This window comes from Myxocyprinus asiaticus, chromosome 1, assembly GCF_019703515.2.
Source record: "Myxocyprinus asiaticus isolate MX2 ecotype Aquarium Trade chromosome 1, UBuf_Myxa_2, whole genome shotgun sequence".
NCBI classification, from domain to species: domain Eukaryota; kingdom Metazoa; phylum Chordata; class Actinopteri; order Cypriniformes; family Catostomidae; genus Myxocyprinus; species Myxocyprinus asiaticus.
In genome coordinates this window covers 10,461,062-10,484,251 of record NC_059344.1, presented here as the reverse complement: position 1 = coordinate 10,484,251, position 23,190 = coordinate 10,461,062, and the positions used below count along the sequence as shown (strand labels likewise).

General features: G+C 37.0%; 3 protein-coding genes across 3 annotated transcripts in view; 2 read left to right on the top strand and 1 right to left on the bottom strand.

Annotated features, from left to right (window-relative positions):
• The window catches only part of LOC127448071 (transmembrane channel-like protein 3), a 28,590-nt gene extending 21,321 nt beyond the window's left edge, over positions 1–7,269 (top strand). Inside the window, exons 17-22 of the mRNA XM_051710383.1 lie at positions 386–511; positions 626–704; positions 3,992–4,034; positions 4,149–4,413; positions 4,577–4,648; positions 6,058–7,269. Coding sequence (XP_051566343.1) covers positions 386–511; positions 626–704; positions 3,992–4,034; positions 4,149–4,413; positions 4,577–4,648; positions 6,058–6,928 — 1,456 coding nt within the window. The 3' untranslated portion in view covers positions 6,929–7,269. The remainder of the gene's footprint in view (positions 1–385; positions 512–625; positions 705–3,991; positions 4,035–4,148; positions 4,414–4,576; positions 4,649–6,057) is intronic.
• A 3,132-nt stretch (positions 7,270–10,401) lies between these two features.
• On the top strand, positions 10,402–14,087 carry LOC127422638 (stAR-related lipid transfer protein 5-like). Its single transcript, XM_051666432.1, has 6 exons — positions 10,402–10,911; positions 11,011–11,060; positions 11,855–11,987; positions 12,269–12,386; positions 12,580–12,673; positions 12,855–14,087. The coding sequence occupies exons 1-6, from the start codon at positions 10,822–10,824 to the stop codon at positions 12,997–12,999; spliced, it is 630 nt and encodes a 209-aa protein (XP_051522392.1). The 5' UTR covers positions 10,402–10,821; the 3' UTR covers positions 13,000–14,087.
• Positions 14,088–20,621: 6,534 nt separating this feature from the next.
• The window catches only part of il16 (interleukin 16), a 49,421-nt gene continuing 46,852 nt past the window's right edge, over positions 20,622–23,190 (bottom strand). The window contains exons 21-22 of the mRNA XM_051695727.1: positions 22,867–22,995; positions 20,622–22,543 (exon numbers count right to left, since the gene is read on the bottom strand). Of these exons, the coding sequence (XP_051551687.1) occupies positions 22,377–22,543; positions 22,867–22,995 (296 nt within the window). The 3' untranslated portion in view covers positions 20,622–22,376. The remainder of the gene's footprint in view (positions 22,544–22,866; positions 22,996–23,190) is intronic.

The window sequence follows — 23,190 nt, the reverse complement described above, 5'->3', positions numbered from 1 at the left end:
TACAGTCAGTTGCATTACACGAAGAGGAGTGGTCTTATATAGTTTTGAAGGTGTTTACTTTAAAAAAATTTTGGCTGACTCTAGATAGTTCCACTTATTTGATGAATTATTTGATGGCTATCTACAAACAATAAATAAATACAAGGACATTAAATATTGATTTACATTAGAAGAAAGAGACCGCAGAGTGATACAGGAGCCATGAAATAAGCACAGCTATGTTGGAAACTGGTTTCCTGGGACAATGATCGATTATACAGTTTGATGATAACTAGGCAAAATATTTGACCACAGAATCTGATTGAACAATCAGAATTTATTATTCCAAAGTGCTGTGCAAAAATGGCTGTCTGCTTTTCTTTACATCTCCTCCACCGCTCTGAAGTGGTCAGGAGAAAATTTACGACATCATCTCCGAGACCATTGCCAATGACTTCCCGCTGTGGTTCAGTAAAGTGATGAATTACGTCACCAGTCCTGTGGTGGTGTTGCCTGCATTGCTTCTACTGTTGTAAGTGCTACACTTCTACATATACACTGGCCTTAATTATCACAGAGAAAATAATTCGATCAGGCAAACGTTCAAATCCTTTATTTTAGTTCAGTTTCTCACGTTCTCTTTCAGTATGCTGATCTACTACCTACAGTCCATTGCTAGATCACTCAAAGTCACCAACAGCCAGCTGAGATTGCAGCTGCAGACCGTGAGTTACTCTAAATGGAATATCATTATGATGGATTTTAGTTATCGGGCAATGATTTAAATGAGGAACCCAAATGAAACAGGATTAGGACATAATAGGGATGGGCGGTATAACTAAATTCTTATTATCATGGTATGAGTAATTTTATGTCATGGTACAGTATCCATATGTACATCACTGTATATGTCACAATATAATTCATTTTTGCTGGAAATTCAAAACAAAAATAGCCTATATTTTAATGCATTAATGCCTATTTTGGATAATCCAGTGAACTGATTACTTTACAAAAGAATGGTAATTCATCTCATGTTCATGCTCACATGTGACTGCACATCAGTTGAATTGTTTATTAATGGTACAGTATGCAATTTTTAAAGTCCGCTAGGCATTAAGCGAAATAAAACCCCTTAATAACAGTTTCTTCCTCATGTCTTACTTGTAAATAACGTGAAGCAGTCCTGCCCACTGATAGCAGCACAAATATACACCAATCAGCCACAACATTAAAACCACCTGCCTAATATTTTGTAGGTCCCCCTCGTGCCACCAAAGCAGCGCCAACCCGCATCTCAGAATAGCATTCTGAGATGCTATTCTTCTCACCACAATTGTACAGAGCGGTAATCTGAGTTACCGTAGACTTTGTAGGGCTTTACTGGTTGTTTAGATCAGTGTTACTATCAGAAATAATTAATAATTATTTCTTTAGTTATTAATTAATATTTAAATTAATTAATTGAATCTAACTCATTAAAACCTCATATGGGGCCCCAGTAAATGTAGTGCGCTACGTTTAGGAATGGGTTTGGTTATTAGCAATAATTAATAATTATCAAAGATAATTATTAATTATTAAAATCAATAGAACATTGATGAGAATCAATGTTAGCTTTCTTAATCCTTTAAATCAACAATTATCAAAGATAATCGTTAATGGTTAGCATCGATGAAACGTTAATTAAATTAACACTAGCTTATTGATCATTCAAATTCAACAATCATCAAAGATAATTATCAATTATCAAAAATCAACAGAATATTAATAAGGATTAACATTGACGGAGCACCACCCTGGAATCAGGGACTAATAACCAGATAGTATAACAGTCTCAATATTAGATTGTTTTCATCCGAAGAATATCGATTTTCAGGAAAAAAAAAAACAATGAATGAAGGCTTGAATCCGAGCACTGACATCCCATCAGCATGACACAGGTGTATGCAAAACAAACCAAAACACTTCTCTTTGTAGTATAAACAAAGTTTATTTATGCAGTAATATCAATTAATAATTAATACAATGCAGTCAATAAACTTCCGACTTACAACTACAAACTAAACAGTGATATGATTAGATATGGAAATCAAAATAATCCTATAACACATGAGGGGTCGCGTGTGTGTGTGGTTAGTACAAGAGAGAGAGAATTAAGTGACGGCCCCAAAGCCGATTTCGCAATCGTGGGAGAGAAAGCAGCTGTTAGTTTATCACTCAGAGATGCGGTGGACGGCTTGTTAACAGTCCCTTGTTCTTTGATTCTTTAATGGATAAACTCAGTTTGCCAGTCTCACCCGCGATGGCGGAAATGCACAACAGCCCACTGTGGTTGGACCACAATACAGCAAATCAAATTCGTGATAATTTATACCCTGAGTATTAATAATGAGCGGACATGGCGGTCCGTAAACTGTACAAGCAAAAACCTTGAAACACAAGAATAACACACTATAATATTCTATCTCTGCCCAGACGTAAACCTCTTACTTGAATCGTATGAGGACGTAGAATGTGTGTTCATCCGTCCTTTTACTCCGACCCAGTTCCTTGAGGCTCGGGTGATGACGGGAGGCCGTTTCCTCGCTCTGTGAGCGGGCGTACGGCTGACTGCTTATCGGCGGGCTGGCGGAGAAATCAGAAATGTCGACTTGATTGAAGATGGAAGAGAAATCTTTAATCTCTTCACTTCTGCAGGCAAACGGATGAAGATGTGGATTGCTCAGCGGTCTCCTTCGGATCCGTTAGAGTGTTCGGTTGAACACAGAGTAATCTCAACTCGTCCAGCGAGATGGAGATTGTATGGCCACAGTTTCAAGTCGGACATTACTTCCTTGTGCCACGAGGTTGCACCTGAGATCAGCGATGAGCTGCATCTATACACTGCGAACAAAGTTGCTGGAAGCAAATCCCGGAAGCATTTCAGAGGTATTTCTACTCCTGATGATGTCATGGTTTGAGGGACGTTCTCTTGTGTGCCTCATCCGATAGGAGTTGAGAGTTAGATCCTTTAGTGAGCAAGGCTTCATGGGATTTGTATTGGACTCCCTTTGTTTGATTTTGGCGCGGTTTTTATCAGTAAGATTTACGACTTGGTATGTGGGGGCTGAGTTAGGTTTTATGACTGTGTAAGGCCTGCCTTTGTCTTCTATCTGAATTCATGAGGCCCAACAACTTTGTCAGTTCGAATCAGTCTGGCCATTCTCTGTTGACCTCTCTCATCAACAAGGTATTTCCATCCACAGAACTGCCGCTCACTGGATATTTGTTTTGTTTTTGGCACCATTCTGAGTAAATTCTAGACACTGTTCTGCGTGAAAATTCCAGGAGATCAGCAGTTACAGAAATACTCAAACCAGCCCATCTGGTACCAACAATCATCCATGCAATTATCTAATCAGCCAAACATGTGGCAGCAGTGCAGTGCATAAAATCATGCAGACATTGGTCAGGAGCTTCAGTTAATGTTCACATCAACCATCAGAATGAGGAAAAAATGTGATCTCAGTGATTTGGACCGTTGGATGATTGTTGGTGTCAGATGGGCTGGTTTGAGTATTTCTGTAACTGCTGATCTCCTGGGATTTTCACGTACAAAAGTCTCTAGAATTTACTCCAAAAACAAAAAACATCCAGAAAGTGGCAGTTCTGTGGACAGAAATGCCTTGTTGATGAGAGAGGACAACAGAGAATGGCCAGACTGGTTCAAACTGACAAAGTCTATGGTAACTCAGATTACCGCTCTGTACAATTGTGGTGAGAAGAATAGCATCTCAGAATGCTATTCTGAGATGCGGGTTGGTGCTGTTTTGGCGGCACGAGGGGTACATACACAATAGTAGGAAGGTGGTTTTAATGTTGTGGTGTATGTAATGCAGTTTAAACAGTATGGTAAATTTCACACTGTATGTAACAGCATACTGCCCTGTCCTAGGACATCACATTTCATATAATCTCCTGCCTCCAGCAGTTTTTTTTACAACAGTAATTACATTTATTCTTGTTTCAGGAGCGGACAGATGACAAGAAGAAAGTATTTCAGTTAGCTGCAGGTACATTATCTATAAAAGATCTTCATTATTAATACAAGACTGATAAGTCAAAAGGCAGTATCAGCTTGTCACCAGATGCCTAAACATTTCGGTGTGTAAATGTGTTATTCACAGCGCGTCAACAGGCACCTGAGGGCGATGATATAAAGCCAGAACAAGAAAGTGACATCACCAGTATGGAGTCCTCTGCCCACTCTGCCTCCCCCCAACGCCGCAATGGCAGTGTCACCAACTTCGAATCTCCTGTCCGCCATGGCAACAGCATTCGGACCATAACCCAGTCAGCTTCACGGCCTGATGTCCCAAGAGCTGCCGGAGCAACACGGAGTCCAGCAGTCCCTGTGCGACAGAAACACAAAGCAGAACACATATCCAATAGGTTTGTGATGCTCCTTGGTATAATATATATATATATATATATATATATATATATATATATATATATATATATATATATATATATATATTTCCATTCATTGCTGCTTAGTTCCATTCATCTGCAGTTCACAAAGCTTCACTGCCCTCCATTTTTGCCTGTGTAGTGCTTTCAGAAAGTACAGCAGCCCTTCAGTTCTTCAAAGACAAGTACGGCTAGTGGAGTACATACCAATCAGGTTTGATATTCTCATTGAATTTGATCATGCAACAGCAGTAAATCTTAAAAGTTATTTAATCCGAATACTACAATTATTTTTTCTATGACTGCAGTGGACATTTCTCTTAAAAGAAGACTGTACTTAGAAGACATATATATATATATATATATATAAATGCTGGTTTTGAATTTGCTTTAAAGTCAACATGAAACATCATTTCCAACCCATTTTACTTTAGTTTAAAAATATTAATTTAAGGATAACATGAAGGGCAGGACCTGATTTTATCCATTGAGAATTAAAAAGTAAGCGTACAAGAATGGAATCGGGTGGTTAGAGGTGAGGGATTAGAGAAGGTGGTGAAACATATTACATTTTAATGAAATATTATGAAGACAAACATTTGTTTTATTCAGAATAATGATTACAGATGAATCACATGGGATTCATAAGACCACAGACGTATATTAAGAAAATATATTTGGGTCAATTTTGATTTCGTGTTGACTTTAAACATTTAAATACATTTTAAGACGTTTAATTGTTAGTGTCCATGTTATGCCATCATTTCAGATTATTGGGATAGGGGAAGACAGTGCTTGCATTTTAAAAGTAAATTTCCAACTTCATCTCAACCATTTGCACTTATAGCTTAAAGGAATAGTTCACCCAAAAATTTTTATTTGGTCATAATTTACTACCTTCATGTTGTTCATGACATTCTATCTTATGCAGAAAATAAAAGGATATGTTTTAATGAATATCGCAGGCCAGATTGCAGCCCAAAAATGTTAAGTCTCTCATTATTCACTAACCCTGATGTCATCCCTGATGTGTATGACTGTCTTTCTTCAGCAGAACACATTTGAAGAAAAATAGAAAAAAAGATGATAAAGCTCTGTAGGTCCTTATAATGTAATGTAATGTAATATAAATGGGTGCCATCAGGCTGCTGGCTATTTGACGGTCCATAAGGCATATTTCGGCAGCATAAAAGTAATCCACACGACTCCAGTTGATCAATTAATGTCTTCTGAAGGACCTATAGAGCTTCAACTTTTTTCTAAAAATCTTAATTTGTGTTCTGCTGAAAAACAACAGTCAGACACATCTGGGATGACAACTGAATAATGAGATGATTTTAATTTTTGGGTGAACTATCCCTTTAAGCTTTAAAATGAGACACTATTCACTGTCATTGTATTGAAAAGATAGACTGTGATATTCATTAAAACATCTAATCTTTTGTGTTCGTTATAAGATAAAAAGACAAACTGGATTGGAGTAAATTATGACCGAATGTTCATTTTTGGTTTAACTATTCCTTTAAACAACATAATTTACCATCTGCATAATATAGTATAGGGAAAATGTCTTTGTTTCTGTGAATACATATATGTACAAACGTTACGTTCTCTGATATGCAGGCATGCTGGGTACTTGAGTAGTGGTTCCAGCCACTCCAAATCCTACCATCACATGGCCTACAAACCCTGTACACGGTACACCGAGAACATCAACTCTGATCCACTGTATCGCAAGACCCTCCGCCCCATGCACACCGAGCCTGGCATAACCACAGCTCAGAGCTACGTGGGCCTCCGGGCCCATACAACACGCTACGTCATCGTCAACGAACATGAAGCTCGCAAGAAGTTAATGCGCTCCACAACACGTGTACCAAGACATTATCGCCTAGCGGATGAACCAACAGAGATAGTAGAGCTGTATCCTCGCAACGTAAAGTGTTGCATACCTCGAACCCCTCACCGAAGCCATCAGCCACACCTCAGTGAGGAAGAGGAGGAAGAGGAAGACCCTAAGAGCAGCACAAGGAGGGGATCGTTCAGACAGACACACCGTCCACAATCACTGTCAGATCTCCACCAGACCGCAAGGTTCTACATTGGCGATACAATTAACAGTCAATTGTCTATGGAGCAGGGTTTATATGGTGAGGAAGAGGAGGAAGACCAGGAAGAAGACTGGGTGAATGATGGCTCTCACCCCTGCTCTCAAACAAACATCCAAGGCCCGGAGTCGACTTACAGGTATGGTGTGCCACATGTCAAGCCCAAGACCAGGCATAAAGTGGAGCCCTCGCTGACCGAGTCAGATTCTGCATCACTGGCGTCCAGCAGTGACCAACAAAACAGCAGCACAGACCAGTACATCCAGGTCATTCACAATAAGGAAAAGTACCTGAAGCCCAGTGCGAAGCTGACCAAAAAGAAATCCAAGAAGAGCGTTAAACTGAATGTGTCTGGCTCTAATGATCTTGTCTGCTCAAATGTTTAACCTATTTATATCTAAAACAGAGATTATAATTCAAAAAGCTACAATATCTAAATCTTTATCATGTTAAGGTTGCTGTTTTGTCCTGTGAGAGCACAAAGATTATCAAACTGTACGTGTATTTTGCATGTCTCCATTTAAATTTGATTACGCAGTGAAAATCAGAATCAGAATGAATCAGAATCAGAGTGTATTTTGCATGTATCCATTAAATCTGATTACGCAGTGGAAGTTTTTTCATATTTGTAGACCCAGTGATCCAATTAAATACTGTAACTTCAAATTCAGGATTAAGGTTGGGGAGACTAATAATGAAGTACCAAACTGTGAAAACCCCATTTTGGCCAACACGTTCCCCCCACAATGTTTATGATGGTTACTTGATCCAACTAACTTGGCCAACAGGTGAAAAGGTTATTTAAGAGTTCCCTGTAAGCACTGATGATTAACTCAGCACACTTTTGGAGTTCATGGAGCAGGACTATAACCACAATAGACACTGAGGGGGACACTTTCGTCCAACAATATTAAAATTTTGTCAATTTCAATGTTATGGGACTATCACATTTAGTCCCCCTAATCCATGTCATGGGTCATTCTAAAAAACAGGTGTTATCTGAGTCCATCAAAAATGTTTGCAAAAATTACTTAATAACCGATGCCAACTTTTACTGTTTTAATTTAGACATTGTCTAAAATCCAGACGTTTTGTTTTTATCTTTCTTAAATTTTTGTTTCATGACCTTGAGGAAAAAGCTTGTAATGTTAAATTAAACTTTACAACTGTCAAAGTTAGTTTAGTTTACCCTGGTGGTAGTTGTTACTGTATATAAGCAACCGAATTCATTTAACAGAATCTATGGAAAACGTTAACATTTGTAAGCCCCGCATGTATTAAATGTTTAATGAGAAAGCAAAAGTATGCCGTAAAGGGATAGTTTACCCAAAAATGAATATTCTGTCATTATTTACTCACCATCATAATTTTATGATATTATATAATTTAACGCTTTCAGTAAGCTTCACAAGAGGGTGGAGATCACACGGTCTCTCGTGTGATGTACAGTATTCCATTGCCATGATACAGATGTAATCTAACATTCTCCACTCAGTTGAGACATCCAGGATGAGCACACAAACTTTAAAAATATTGATCTTTTTCACACCAAAAGGGATTGCGTTGCTTTAGAAGACATTCATTTAACAGCTGGAGTCATATGGATTACGTTTATACTGACTATCTGTTCTTTTTGGAGCTTCAAATGTTGGATCACCATCCACTTGCATTTTTATAATTTTTTTATTTTCTCCCCTTTTCTCCCCAATTTGGCATGCCCAATTCCCAATGCGCTCTAAGTCCTCATGGTGGCATAGTGGCTCGCCTCAATCCGGGTGGCGGAGGACGAAACTCAGTTGCCTCCGCATCTGAGACAGTCAATCATCTTATCACGTGGCTTGTTGAGTGCGTTACCGCAGAGACCTAGTGTGGAGGTTCACGTTATTCTCCGCGGCATCCACACACAACTCACCACATGCCCCACTGAGAGCGAGAGCCACATAGTGACCACGAGGAGGGTAACCCAACGTGACTCTACCCACCCTAGCAACTGGGCCAATTGGTTGCTTAGGAAGCCTGACTGGAGTCACTCAGCACTCCCTGGATTCGAACTTGCAACTCCAGGTGTGGTAGTCAGCGTCTTTACTTGCTGAGCTACCCAGGCCCCTCATCCACTTGCATTTTAAGGACCTACTGAGCTAAGATATTTTTCAAAATTTCTTCAAATGTGTCTGGTGAAGAAAGAAAGTCATATGGACCTGGGATATCATGAGGGTGAGTAAATGAAGAGAGAATTTTCATTTTTGGGAAAATTCAACTATCCCTTTAATAATGAATGATCTTGCTTCAGTTTATAATTCAAAAGTACATACTGTATAGGCCTAATTAGCCATGTAAGACATTGCTTACATTTTTCATTGTAACAATTACTACTAAGTTTTCTGTCAATTGGGAAAAGATGACTGAATCTGCCAAGCATCCTGTAAAGCAGATGCCACACTAGCTGTTTTTTCCAGTGATTGTCAGGTGTGAGCTTCATTGGCATAGTCGCCAGCCAGTCGGAGGAAGGTGAAGCGGAGATTAGTGTCTGTCAGCAGGAGGTCGTTAATCACTTGACCATCAGGACTATCTGCTGAGTTAATGGCTTCGAAATTTAAAAAACACATCTGGCTTGCTTGAAAAAATCGTTCTTTCACCGAGGCAGGGTCTTGTGTTCTTGACAAGTGACCAGTGAGCTTCTTTTATTGAAGAACTGAAAAGACATCAAGCTGATCTGAAAGTTTTCATCACACTTAATTGCCAATCATCACAAACGCTGATTGTAATTCATAGAGATTCTGTCACCGAGTTTTTCCTGCCTTTTTTTCATACACTAAAATGACATCAGAAAGCGGAGCCACAACAGTCTGTTTTTATTGAATGCATTTTTTTTACTCATGCACTGAAAGCTGCATATGGACATACACATTCTATGGCAAGCCTCGATGGGATAAATACACAATCAAGCACTTTCACAAGGTAAAGTTACTCCTTTGAATCGCTTCCTGGAGGTGTTTTCACCATTTGTTTTGGAACCTGGTGCGTTTTCTCAATTGGTTCAATTCGTATGGGCATACACCATCATGGTAATCGCACTCAGATCTGCACCAAAACAATCTGTCTGAGACCACCTGGATGATGAAGAAATCTGTAGGTCAGCTCTGTAATTCATTATCAAATTGCGGATGTAGCCTTTTGCCGGCTATATTAGATATAGGTCGATCTTCACAATTGCTTCTCTCTTTTGGATAGCAACAGAAAAGACAGGTAGGATGGCGTCAGCATCTTTATGAGATATAAAAGCGCGGTACTCCTGGTGTTATTTCGGCAAGCACTGCATGACAGGGAATCGGAGAGAGAGAGAGTTGCAGGGCTTTGCAGGGTTTGTCACCCCTCCACCATTTTGTATTGGCAAGTGTTCCATACCTCTGACTGAAGAGAGCGAGATCTCACCAAAACATGTGTGACACCCTCGGCCAAAATCAAGTTGTTTGGAGTCTGCTAGTGTGGCACTGGTTAAACAGAGCGCATAAAGGAGATCTTAGTCACGTAACTAGTGTCATGCAGTAGTAGTAATAATATAATTATTATTATTTCATTGGGTATGGGGGGCCTCCATGCTATATTGGCCCATGGGCCTCTCAGTTCTTAATCTGTCCTTGTTAAAATGTATTCATTTAGACTGAGATGAGACAATGGATTTATTAACACATAGTCTGATAGAATATTTAAAATAAATACTTTAAAAGTCACCTTATCAAACTGGAAAAGCTCCAGTTTTACAAAATGACCCTGTTAACACATGGCAACCCACATTTGAGCTAACGTTGCCGGAAACTACATTTCCCAGAATGCAACATTCTCATACAGAGCAAGGAAATGGTTCTTACTGTAAATTATGGAATAATATTTGTAGCATAAGACGAGTTGTTATCTATTTTTAAAACCACGTTTAATCCATCTTGATCGCGCATGCATAATCGAAGAGTTGCGTTCATATCTGTACAACTGTATCAATAATTATCTGTCGTCGCCGGTCGGTCACGATGACAGTGTGACCATCTTTAACTAATGAATGAATTGGAAACATTTGTACTGTTACACTAGAAGCTGACGGATTTAACAGTGGTTGTAGTGTCAGTTTATGGAAATTGGACGTACTTCGCGTGACAATCGACGGTCGACGGTTTTAATTTGAGAATATTAGTAGGTTGCAGCCAGTCGCGCATGATACAAAGATCTAAATACATGTGGTGTTAAGGAACAAAAAATAAAATTATAAAGGGTAGTTTGCATCGTCATGGATTATATAGATACGGCCAGATCAGTTGAAGATCGTCTTGCGAGCTACAGAAAAGACGAATCCGGATGGAAAATATGCAAGAAAACTGTAAGTAGTAAACGTCTTTCTGTGATCTGTTGCGGATGTTGAAGATCTACCCAGTACAATAGATCAGTCTATGAACAAACATTGTTTTTGTTTTTCTAGAATGACGTCGTGGTGTATTGGCGACCCTCTTGTGAATTTCCGGGGAATGTGTAAGCATACATTTGTAAATGCATTTGATAGTAGATCTGCCATAGTGTCGTAATGTGGTCAGATTGTTCGTGCACTCACTCCTGAAGTATCATATCCGAAATATAAAATATAAGATTTAAACACGTTTAAACGTCTCCATAGAGTCTATCCAGCAAGTCAGAATATACATAATAATGATAATAATAATAATAATAATAATAATAATAATAAAATACAAGTGCAAACGGTTTATTTATTTATTTGTTTGTTTGTGCTATGATTGCCCTACATTTGCTTAACATTTATTTGGCACAACAGATATACGTAATTTATTAAGTATTTATGTGACTTATATATTAACCTTATTTTGCATTTTTGTATTCTTGTGTGTAATTCCTGTTGGCCTTTTTTTGTCAATTTTTCTAGTTTTAAGGGGAATCCTGTTATGATAAATATGATGCACTCATAGAATTGAACTTGAAGTCAGTGTGATTGAGATCAATACATTTAACGCTAGGCATAGTTATACTCATGTATTGTATAGTAATATGCGTAATCAACATTATTTGTGTTATACACTATATTAATTTTATATTATTTATATAACATTAATATGCAATCTGTACAAGTTTTACTATTATATTAGAATTATATAAATATATATATTTTTTACATTACATTATATACTGTATGTTTATATATTTCTTTTTTCTAGCATTAACACACTGTAGACAGTGCAAACAACATGACAGCAAGGACATTAACCTTTGTCCATTATGCACGAGTAGTGATAGTGTTTCTCTGGGTCTTACAGGTATAAGGGGGAGGGGATTGTCAGTGGCAGTCCAGAGAAAGTATGGGACTGCTTGAAACCTGAAATCAATGGACTTCGTGTGAAATGGGACGCAAATATAAAAAAGTTTGAGCTACTTGAGCAGGTGTCTGGGGTAAGATAAACATTAATACACACCCGTAAGAAAGATTCATTGTTGGGTGCTCATGACCTGACCAGTTTACCAGTGTAAGGAACACTATTTTACTATTTCTATTTGACTATTCTTACTTTAGATAAGCTCCATTGTAGGATATTGTCAATAATTCTTGTTTCCAATAGCCATTGAGATGTTTTTGATGCACTTTGGCATTGCAGTGATACAACCATGGATTCACACTTATGTTCACACTTGTTATACTAAATGTTTCTCTTTTTCCCTTTTTCATTTCCTAGGACATTATGGTCTGTCGAACTGCAACTCCATCAGCAGCTATGGGTATTATATCGCCTCGAGACTTTGTCGATGTCATTTCCATCAAGCACGATGAGGACGGCACAGTGTCATCAAATGGTGTGCTGGGTTATGACCTTCCTTCTTTATTTGAATTTGGATCTGCAGCTGTTCTCACACAGCCTATACTTTAAGAAATATATTTTCAGAAAGTTCAGAAACTCAATACTGGATTAGTATAAATAAGATCATTATGGATAAAAGGGAAATCTGACCCCAGATCTGATTAACACCCGTTTTTATTATTTGATAGCTACCAATGTATGCCATCCAAACTGTCCTCCGCAACCAAGGTACGTCAGAGGCTTCAATCACCCATGTGGCTGTACTTGTGTTCCAGTTCCTGGGTAAGTCTCTCAGAAATATCAATGAAAATGTCTTTGGTTGATGTCATTCAAATATAAGACAACAGATAGAGACAAAATTTTACATTTCAAATGTTGTTGTCAGACAGCATAAGTGTTTCCATTTTTTAATAGCAGTAATTCATCAATAGCATAAAATCTGTTTGAATGTTTTCCTCTTTAGTGAGCCAGGAAAAACGCAGCTGTTCAGCTTTTTTCAGACTGATCTTGGAGGTTTGCTTCCCCGCTCAGTTGTTGATTCGTTTTTCCCCACAAGTATGGTGGAGTTTTACAGCAACCTGACCAAAGCAGTGAAATCGCTGAAATAGCACTAATGACACTTTCTAGAGAATATTCCCCTTTAATCTTAAATCAGAACATTTTGATGAATTGATGAATTTGATGCACCCAGCATTTAATCATGCTTTAGTGGAAAGTGAAATCGACTTCAAATATATTCTTGATTCTTCTAGTAGTCCACTTGTGCCCAAATACACAGACACCATTTTATCGGGAGTACTGTTTTGTTTACCACTAAACTCATATTCTGATAGCTAGCGATTTAAATGAAACTATTGCACAAATATTGATTCATTTACACTGGGTCTGCAATTCTCACACATTCCGTTTCTGCCATAGTTCAGGGGTGAGAACCAGTAATATAGCAACTAAAATGTATTTTATTCAATTTTAGCATTTTGTACCTTTCATTATGGAGACCCAGATGTTGACTTTATATTTTAGACATCAACTTTTAGAATTACAGTCTTAATATTGAGATTAATTATCTTACTTTGAAAATTCAGATTTTATTTGATTAATTGACCTCTTGTTAGGTGCTCAAATTTGACTATATAGGTACATCACAACCATTACTATATTTAAATAGTGATATTATAGATCATAAAGGCTTCGGCAAATTAATGTTTCCTGGCAGACTAGTATCTCTAGAAATATTTGAAGAATTCCATTTGCTGCTGTACTTTGTTTACATATGTGATTTTATGTACTGTACGTTCAAGACTGACAAAAAGGCTAGAACAATCATGACAAAGTTATATGATTGAGCGCTGTTAAGAAAGATGATTTAAAAGGAACAGATAGAACAGATAGATAGGATGTTCACCATTAAGCATTGAATTGAGAATGCCTTTTAATTTCATTTCAATTCCAGATTTTTTAATTGAATAGTTAGATGCAGAATTGCACATCGAATTTGAATTTTAGGAAGTAGAATTAAAATGGAATGAAATGCAAAGAATTTCAGAAAACTGCCCTAAATGTTTTAATAATACATTCCATTTTACAGGATGAATTACCCATAAACCTGTTAACATACAATATTTGGGTGATGCCCATTAACATAATATTAAGATCATATTATGACTCCAAACATATTAATTTAATAATCAACTGTTTGAAATTTATATTATATATATATATATATATATATATATATATATATATATATATATATATATATATATATATATATATATAAATAGTATGTATTTAATTTATATATAATTGTTTATTATATTTAATAAAAAGAACTTTCTCTCAGAATGCTCTAATTTACCCAGAAGTCTTCAAATAGAGCAAAACAACATAATGCAGGCTTGCAAGAAGAAACCTTAAAGGAATATTCCGGGTTCAATAAAAGTTAAGCTCAATTGACAGCATTTGTGGCATAATATTGATTACAACCAAAATTAATTTAGACTCATCCCTCCTTTTCTTAAAAAAAAAAAAATAATAATAATAATAATAAAATCTGGGTTACAGTAAGACACTTACAATGGAAGTGAATGGGGGCCAATTTTTGAACATTAAAATACTCACTTTTTCAAAAGTATAGCCACAAGACATAAACAATATGCGTGTAAACAATTTGATTGAGGTAAAATCACTTACTAACCTTTTCTGTGTAAACTTAAAGCCAGTTTTACACCTTTGTTGCCATGACGATGTAATGTCAACAAACCCTAAAATGACTGTAAAAATGACAATTTAATCAACTTTACAGCTCAAATAATCCACAAGTTTTAACAGAAGCATTAATGTAAGTGTAATAAAATTATAAGCCTCAACTTTCTGCTTTTAAACCCTCCAAAAATTTTCCCATTCACTTCCATTGTAAGTGCCTCACTGTAACTTGATTTTTGCTTCTTCTTTTTTTTAAGAAAATTAGGGACGAGTCAAAATACATTTTTGTGGTAATCAACATTATGCCACAAATGCTGTCGATTGAGCTTAACGTTTTTGAACCTGGAATATTCCTTTAAACAGTTTTTCCAAAAACAGTCTTCCTCTCAATCCAATTCTAATTCCTATTCAACGTCCTTTTTGGGCATGGCTAATTTGTTTCCGATTCCAACTCATAACTTGAATGGTATCCCATTCTTAAATTCTGAATTGTGCCCAACCTTGGTATGGGGTGCATTTAAAGCATTCCAAAAACCAAAAAGCTGGGATAAAGTGAAATTAATAGAAATCAATCCCACAGTAGGAAAAATGTATCCCAGTTTAGCATTGCCTCTCTGCTTCAATCTTGTCTGCAGTCTTAATCGCACATGGACAAAAGGGACTGTGTTATACTGTGAGTTTAAAAGACTTGACTGACCTCAGCAAATACAGTGTGTTGTCTGTGCGTTTGCAAATGTGATCTTTATATTACCGTTTGCCTGTTTTGGGTCCAGTAGCATGACTGTACATATATATGTTTTAAAGCTGAATTGTGTAATTTCTGCACCACTAGCGTCACGAAATGAAATTACAATAATAATCGCTGTTTTCAAACAGATTCCAACAAACTCCTGTGTTTTCTATTGGTTTTTGAAACAGATAGTCTCACCCCAAACTCACACCATTTGTCGAGCCAGAGTCGCTGTGTCAGGCTGGACATGCTTTAAACAAACAGAGGAATGTTTTAATAGCGCCACAAAGCCACAGTGTTGTACGCTGAGGTGAAATCAACCTAAAAATGGCATATTTATAGTTGACTCTGCATATTAAGCTGAAATACACAAAATAATTATAACATTGAAAAAATTACACACATCAGCTTTAGCCAATCAGTAGTTCTATGTATTTTTTCCCTGTATGCTGTCAGTGAAATTACTGTGAACACATGCCCATGGCCTGGAGATGTGTTCTGGGTTTTATTATTATTGTTTGTAACAATTTACAGTAAGGTTCAATTTGTTAAAATTAGTTAACTACGTTAGTTAAAATGAACTTACAATGGATAGTACTTTTACAGCATTTATTAATGTTGGTTAATGTTAATTTCAACACATATACTGATATTTATTTATTTTTATTAAAAGTAGTATACGTAAACATTATTTAATACATTATGAACTAACAATGAACAATTACTTTTTTTTAAATTTTTTTATTAACATTAACCAAGATTAAGAAATGCTGTAAAAATATATTGTTCATTGTTAGTTCACAAAACCTATGTATGAACTAATGTTAACGAATGGAACCTTATTGTGAAGTGTTACCATTATTTTTATAAAAATGAGCCATATGCTGTAATGCAAGCATTTTTTGATATTGAGGATCTAGTTTTTATGTTAATTTTGCAAGAAGTGTGTGCTTGCCTTTGGTAGTATTGTTGTATAAAGCATCCTAATTACTGGTTAGCTAGGGCATTCTCTATTTGCCAAAACCATATTTTATTAATGCACAGATTTGCATTCCGTTACAAATGAGAATGAGAATATGTTGTAAATCAATGTGTCAAATTAGGGATTTGTTCAATTAAATAATGTACTGTTTAATCATGCACAATAATACCAGGAACTTGTAATGAAGTAAATAGGGTTAATTCAGATTTCAAGTTGACTTTAAACAAGTTTTAGTCTGCTCTATGTCCAGTGCAGTTTGCGATGTCGACCTGGCATTGATTGCAACTATGGGACGTCAATGTACTGTTTTGTTAAGTGAAAATAAAAAAATAAAAAAATGCACTTTGTAAAACCTTTTGTATCCTGTTGTTCCTCCTTTTAGATTTTTTATTTTTATTTTTTTATTTTTGGCTTTTAAAGGGTTAGCTAACCCAAAAATGGAAATTCTCTCATCATTCACTCACCCTCATGCCATCCCAGATATATGTGACTTTCTTTCTTCTGCGGAACACGAATGAAGATTTTTAGAATATCTCAGCTCTGTAGGTCCATACAATGCAGGTGAATGGTGGGTAGATCAATGTCCAGTGGTTAATCAATGTCTTCTGAAGTGGTCCAGTAGGTTTTGGGTGAGAACAGACCAAAATGTAACTCCTTTTTATTGTACATCTTGACAGCAGTCTCTGTGGCAATTATGATTTCAAGCTTGATGACACTTCCTATAGCGCCATCTAGCACTCTGCGCATGCGTCAAGCACTAGGAAGTGTAATCCAGCTTGAAATCATGTTCGTGCCTAGAGACTGCAATGCTGGTGACACTGAACAGATGTTGCAACAGTTAGTGGCAAGATGGCGCCATTGTGAGAGGCATGCCATCAGCTACCTGGCTTGTTCTGAGTCTGTTTGTTTTAATAGGTTTATTTTCTGTTAATGTGCTGTACCATTTTTGGTGTATGATCGACAAACACTTCTGAACATTCGATTGCCGACCGAAGGACTATTAAAGCAGGCTCAGAAATGCTCACAGTATGCTCCCCATCCTCTATTGGCATCTGTACCTGCATACCTGCACCGCCTGTCTTGCTCTCTTCCTGGGAGGAAGCGCCGTAGAAGGCGGGGAGGTATAGCTGTCAAGCTCAAAGTTTTTCTGGCAACCAAAAGGGAGTTGAAACTGGGTACGGGCTCTCTGGCACAAGAAATGGATGGGACCTGCTTCATCTGGTGGCATTCCCTGGAACCATCGTACGTGTGGAATATTACTGTGTTTCCAGATTCGACACCTCAACACCCTTTATATCGCTCACCTCGCTGTCGGCATGGCGGTGTGGATAGATGACATCTCTGCTCGCTGTGCCGGTCATCACAGCCGAATGAGTATCTGGTGAGGTCGAGGATTGCTTTGTTTAACGCCAGATAGGTGGTAAATAAGACTTTTATACTAAATGACATTTTTGCCTCGCGTGATTTGGATTTTCTGTGTATCACTGAAACGTGGCTTACGACGGGGGATTGAGCCCTCACTCAGAACTTTTCCTCCTGACTGTAAAGTTTTTAATGCTCCTCGCTCGTCAGGTCGGAGAGGAGGGCTGGCTTAAATTTGTAAAAACAATTTTAAATATAGGACCCTTATATGGGATGAACATAGTAGCTTCGAACTTCAATTGTTGGAACTAGAAATGGACTCTCCTTTGGCGATTACTGTGATATATCGGTCCCCAAAATACCACAAAGACTGTATAAATAAGTTTGCTGATTTTCTAGGGAGTATCACTCCAAAGTTTGATAGACTGCTTATCATTGGAGATTTTAACATCCATGTGTGTTGTCCGTCACACTCAGTGGCCAAGGAATTTACTAGCCTTATATACTCTTTTGACATGTCTCAGTTGGTAAACGGCCCCACTCACGCACAGGGTCATACACTTGATCTTGTTCTATCGTTTGGCCTACCTATTGATGACATCGAATTATGTGATGATGTATACTATTCCATTTATATGCCATACTGACAACCCTACTAAAGTTATGCGGTGATCTCGCATACTGACATCTCCCACGAGTGATGATGTTTCCACAGAATTTAAGGAGGTCTCTCTGTCTGCTGATCTTTCTTCTCACGACCTGAGTGCCGAGGAACACTTCGGGTGGCTAAACCCTGCCTGCACAAACATCTTAGATGAAATTGCTTTGCTAAAGGCAAAATATTATAAACCTAAGTCTGAACCCTGGTTAAACAACACCACCAGGGGGTTTAGACAGGCCTGCATGAGAGCTGAAAGAAAATGGAAGAATGACAAACTCCAGGTATCCTTTGAGATGCTAAGGGACACACTATCTAAATATCAGAGAGCGGTGAGATCAGCAAAGTCTAAATGTTTCTCTGACCTCATTGAAAAGAACTGCCACAACCCGAGAACTCTTTTTAATACTATAAATGCTGAATCGTCAGATATGTGTGAAAATTTTCTTAATTTCTTTGTTGATAAGATAAGGTGCATTAGACTGAACATCATCCCGACTACTTATGATCCTTATGTCCCCTCTATTAGCACTGCGGTTTTTAACAAATTCAAAACCATTTCGTATCCAAATTTACAAGAAACTATAAGTAAGTTGAAACCTACTGGCTCCTCTCTTGATGCGATCCCTCCATGTCTTTTTAAACAGGTGTTTGAAGTGGTTGGGCCTAGCCTGTTAAATATTATCAATAAGTGTCTTGGATTGGGAACTGTACCTGATTTCCTGAAACATGCTTCAGTTCAACCCTTTATTAAAAAGCCAAACCTAGATCCTACAGTCTTTAAACCTGTTTCTAAGCTTCCTTTTATATAAATTTTCCAGCAATTGCATAGTTTTTTGGAAGAAAACAAGATATTCAAAGTTTTTCAGTCAGGTTTTAGAAAATACCACTCTACGGAGACAGCTCTTGTGAAGTCTTAAATGATGTTCTACTAACTATCGACACTGGTTGCTCCGCAGTACTTGTGCTTTTAGATTTGAGTGCTGCCTTCGATACAGTTGACCATACTATTCTCGTTTAGAGAAATGCATTGGCATACAAGGAAATGCTTTAAATAGGTTTAAATCTTATTTTAAAAATATAAGTTTTCGGTCAATAATGGAGAATTTTCCTCAGGCTCAGCTCACCTTGCATGTGGTGTTCCTCAAGGATCTATTCTTGCCCCAATTTTATTCTCCCTTTATATGCTTCCATTAGGTTCAATCTTTAAGAAACTTGATATCTCCTATCACAGTTGTGCCAATGATACCCAAATTTACTTGCCCTTGCAACATTCCAAAAACTGTGTAGACTCCCTCTTTGCCTGTCTTGCCAACTTGAAGGCATGGATGTCTCTTAACTTCTTAAATTTAAATGAAAGCAAGACTGAGATTATATTGTTTGGGTCTGGGGAAGCATCTAAGTTAAATTTCAGCTCTCATATGTTAAATCTTGTGTAAAAAAACAGTGAGCTCAAGTCTGACAAACAAGTCAACTATGTTGTTAAATCTAGTTTCTTTCATCTAAGATCACTGGCCAAAGTGAAGTCATTTCTTTCTTTTAAGAATATTGAAAAGGCAGTTCATGCACTTATTACATCAAGGCTTGACTGCTGTTATTCACTATTTATGGGAATCAGTCAATCAGCTCTTTCCTAGTTACAAACATTACAAAATACAGCTGCTAGGTTTCTGACTGGTGTAAGAAAACGTGAACACATCACCCCAGTTTTAGTCTCACTACACTTGCTGCTAGTCTGCCATAGAATTTATTTTAAAGTCATCTTACTGGTATATAAATTTTTAAATGGCTTAACACCATTTTATCTTTCTGAACTCTTATCTTGGCATCACCCCAGGAGGTCTCTAAGATCTACAAACCAGATGTTACTATCAGTACATAGGACTAGGCTGAAATCAAGATGAGACCATGCATTTGCTGTAGCTGCACCTAAGCGATGGAATAGTCTGCCTGCTTGTATCAGAACTGCAAAAACTGTCAATGTTTTAAAATCAAAGCTTAAAAGTGATCTGTTTTCTATAGCTTTTAATCAATGATGGTTTCTTGTTGCATGTTATACTTTATGTGATGTATTGTTTGTATTATGTTTTATGTTATTTTTACAATGTTATGTACAGCACATTGGTCAACAGTTGTTGTTTTTAAATTGTGCTCTATAAATAAAATTGTCATTGACATTGGCATTGATATTTCTGACACTAGCTATGCTTTTAATGTAAAAGTAGAATCCTGCACTGCTAGGGGGAGCATTTCACAAAAACAAAAAAATAATGATTTACATTCTGCTTTGGTGAAATGGTTTACAAATATATTTATTTACAGGGTTGTGCAAATATTAGCATCAAAACAGGCAGACTTGACAAGAATCATGTTTTTAGCAATCCCTGATTGTGACAGTAAAAAGTGCAATGGCAACACAGTACCATAAAATTCTGCACATAAAGTATGTTTTTCTGATCATGTAGTAACTCATGCACATCGTTGATTAACATCAACATCAACATCAACATCAAGAGTCACACAACTGTCAAAAGGTGTTAAAGGGATAGTTCACTCAAAAATTAAAATTCTCTGTGTATGACTTTCTTTCTTCACCAGAACACATTGTAAGAAAAATATCTTAGCTCAGTAGGTCCTTAAAATGCAAGTAAATGGAGATTTCTCTTTTGAAGCTCCAAAAACCACAGACAGTCAGCATAAACATCATCGATACGACTCCAGCAGTTAAATTAATGTCTTCAACAGTGATACAATCACTTTTTGTTTGAAAAAAGATCAATATTTAAGTACTTTTTAACTATAATCCAACGCTTTGAGTAAGCTTCACGAAAGGGTGGAGTCTAAGCGTTGCCATGATACAGAGGTAATCTCACTTTCTCCACTCAGTTGAGACATCCAGGAAAAGCACACAAATGCACCACTGTGATTAAAGAAACAGATAAATACAGATCTAAACCAAAGCCAACCAAGCTTATGTACAGCATTCCTCCTTCTCACTTGTAAACAGCGCTGCTCTCCCAGCTGTGACGCATGTGCGTCAGTTCTCGCGTGTCTCAAGTGCCAATGCGATTACATCACACACGCGTACTGCTGCAGAACTGAAGCATTATTTAGAGTTAAAAATTACTTCAATAATGATCTTTTTCACACCAAAAGCGATCGTGTTGCTTTAGAAGACTTTAATTTAACAACTGGTGTCGTATGGATGATGTTTATGCTGACTGTCTGTGATTTTTGGAGCTTCAAATGAGAAATCACCATCCACTTGCATTTTTAGGACCTACTGAGCTAAGATATTTTTCTATTTTTCTTCAAATGTGTTCTGGTGAAGAAAGCCATACACACCTGGGATATCATGAGTGTGAGTAAATAATGAGAGAATTTTCATTTTTGGGTGAACTTTCCCTTTAATGGCAAAATTAAGCAAATACAGTCCAAGACAACTAAATGACTCAAGGAAAACCTGGAAATATCTGGGAATATTAAAATTGTGATTTCTAGGCTTTTACAAAACACTTTACAATAAGGTATACAGTACATTAACGTTACTTACAATTGTTATTGAACATGAAATAACAATGAAAAACACTTTTAGAGCATTTATTTATAAATGTTAATTTCTAAATATATTTTAAATACTAATTAATGCATTATTAATTATCCAAGATGAATAAATGCTATAAAAAATGTTGTTCATTAATTTATGCTTACAATACACAATGCAGTAACTAATTTTAACATAATTATTTCTTGTTATGCTCAGCTCTAAAAAAAATCTCTTGATTTCTCAAAAATAAAAAAAGAATTTAAATCCCTGCAATATCTATTTTTAATTTTTTTTCCAGTAATGATGAATTAATTGGTCAAAAAGTGTGGGAACCATTCTTCAAAGAAGATTTCAATGTGCACTGTGTACAGACATTTTAGCAAGTTATGATATTTTCTTTTTAAGGCTTGAAATGTAAAGTTTTGCATAATTTAAAGTTAACTGGAATATCCCACTATGTCTGGTGTGATGCGGGGGTTTACTAGTGCTTTTGAGTAGTATTTAGCACTGCTCACATCTTTTTTGCTTAATGACAACAGTAAACGGACCATCGTTGAGACCTTTGATGAGCGTCCAGGCCTCGAAACGTGTAAGACCCTGCAGAGATGAGTCTTGAATCTGCAGTACCTCATCACCAGACTTAAGACACTTTTGCTCAGCATCACTCCCTGATAGAAAAAACACAGTATATTATTCATACAAAATACTGATTTGAAAACCCCCAAGGAACCAAACCTGCACAACTCCACAGAAGTTTAAATATTTGGCTCATTTTATTATGCTTTCAGCTAGTAAGAGAGTATACTGTTAGCACAGTTTAGCACATTTTACTCTGTTTACATTAATTAAATCAGTGCAGAATATGTGGAAAGTCTGCAAGTTCCACCCTGGCCTGCTGACTTGTAATGCATCATGATTATAAGCTATCAGAGCAGGCATAGTCAAACTACCACAGATATTACAAGAAAGTTTTGGTTTAAGGTTCTCTCACCTGTAAATATTCTGTTGATGGTCAATGGTCTGTCTCCATTAATGGAGCCTTTTCCTCCCTCAAGACTGAATCCGACTCCACCTGCGTTCTTCTCCAGCTCGATAGTTACAACTTCACCTTCATCATCACCTGGGAAATAAATTTTTGAGTAATAAGTATTCATTTATGGTTTGAAAGTCAACTGACAAATATCTAGCCTCATTATCATTAGGGCTGTCAATAAAAGCTTGTCACACGAGAGACCGCGAGAACTCAGCATTCACGCGATTACATCACACGCATATGCTGCTGCTGACCAATTTTTATATAAAAAGTACTTAAACA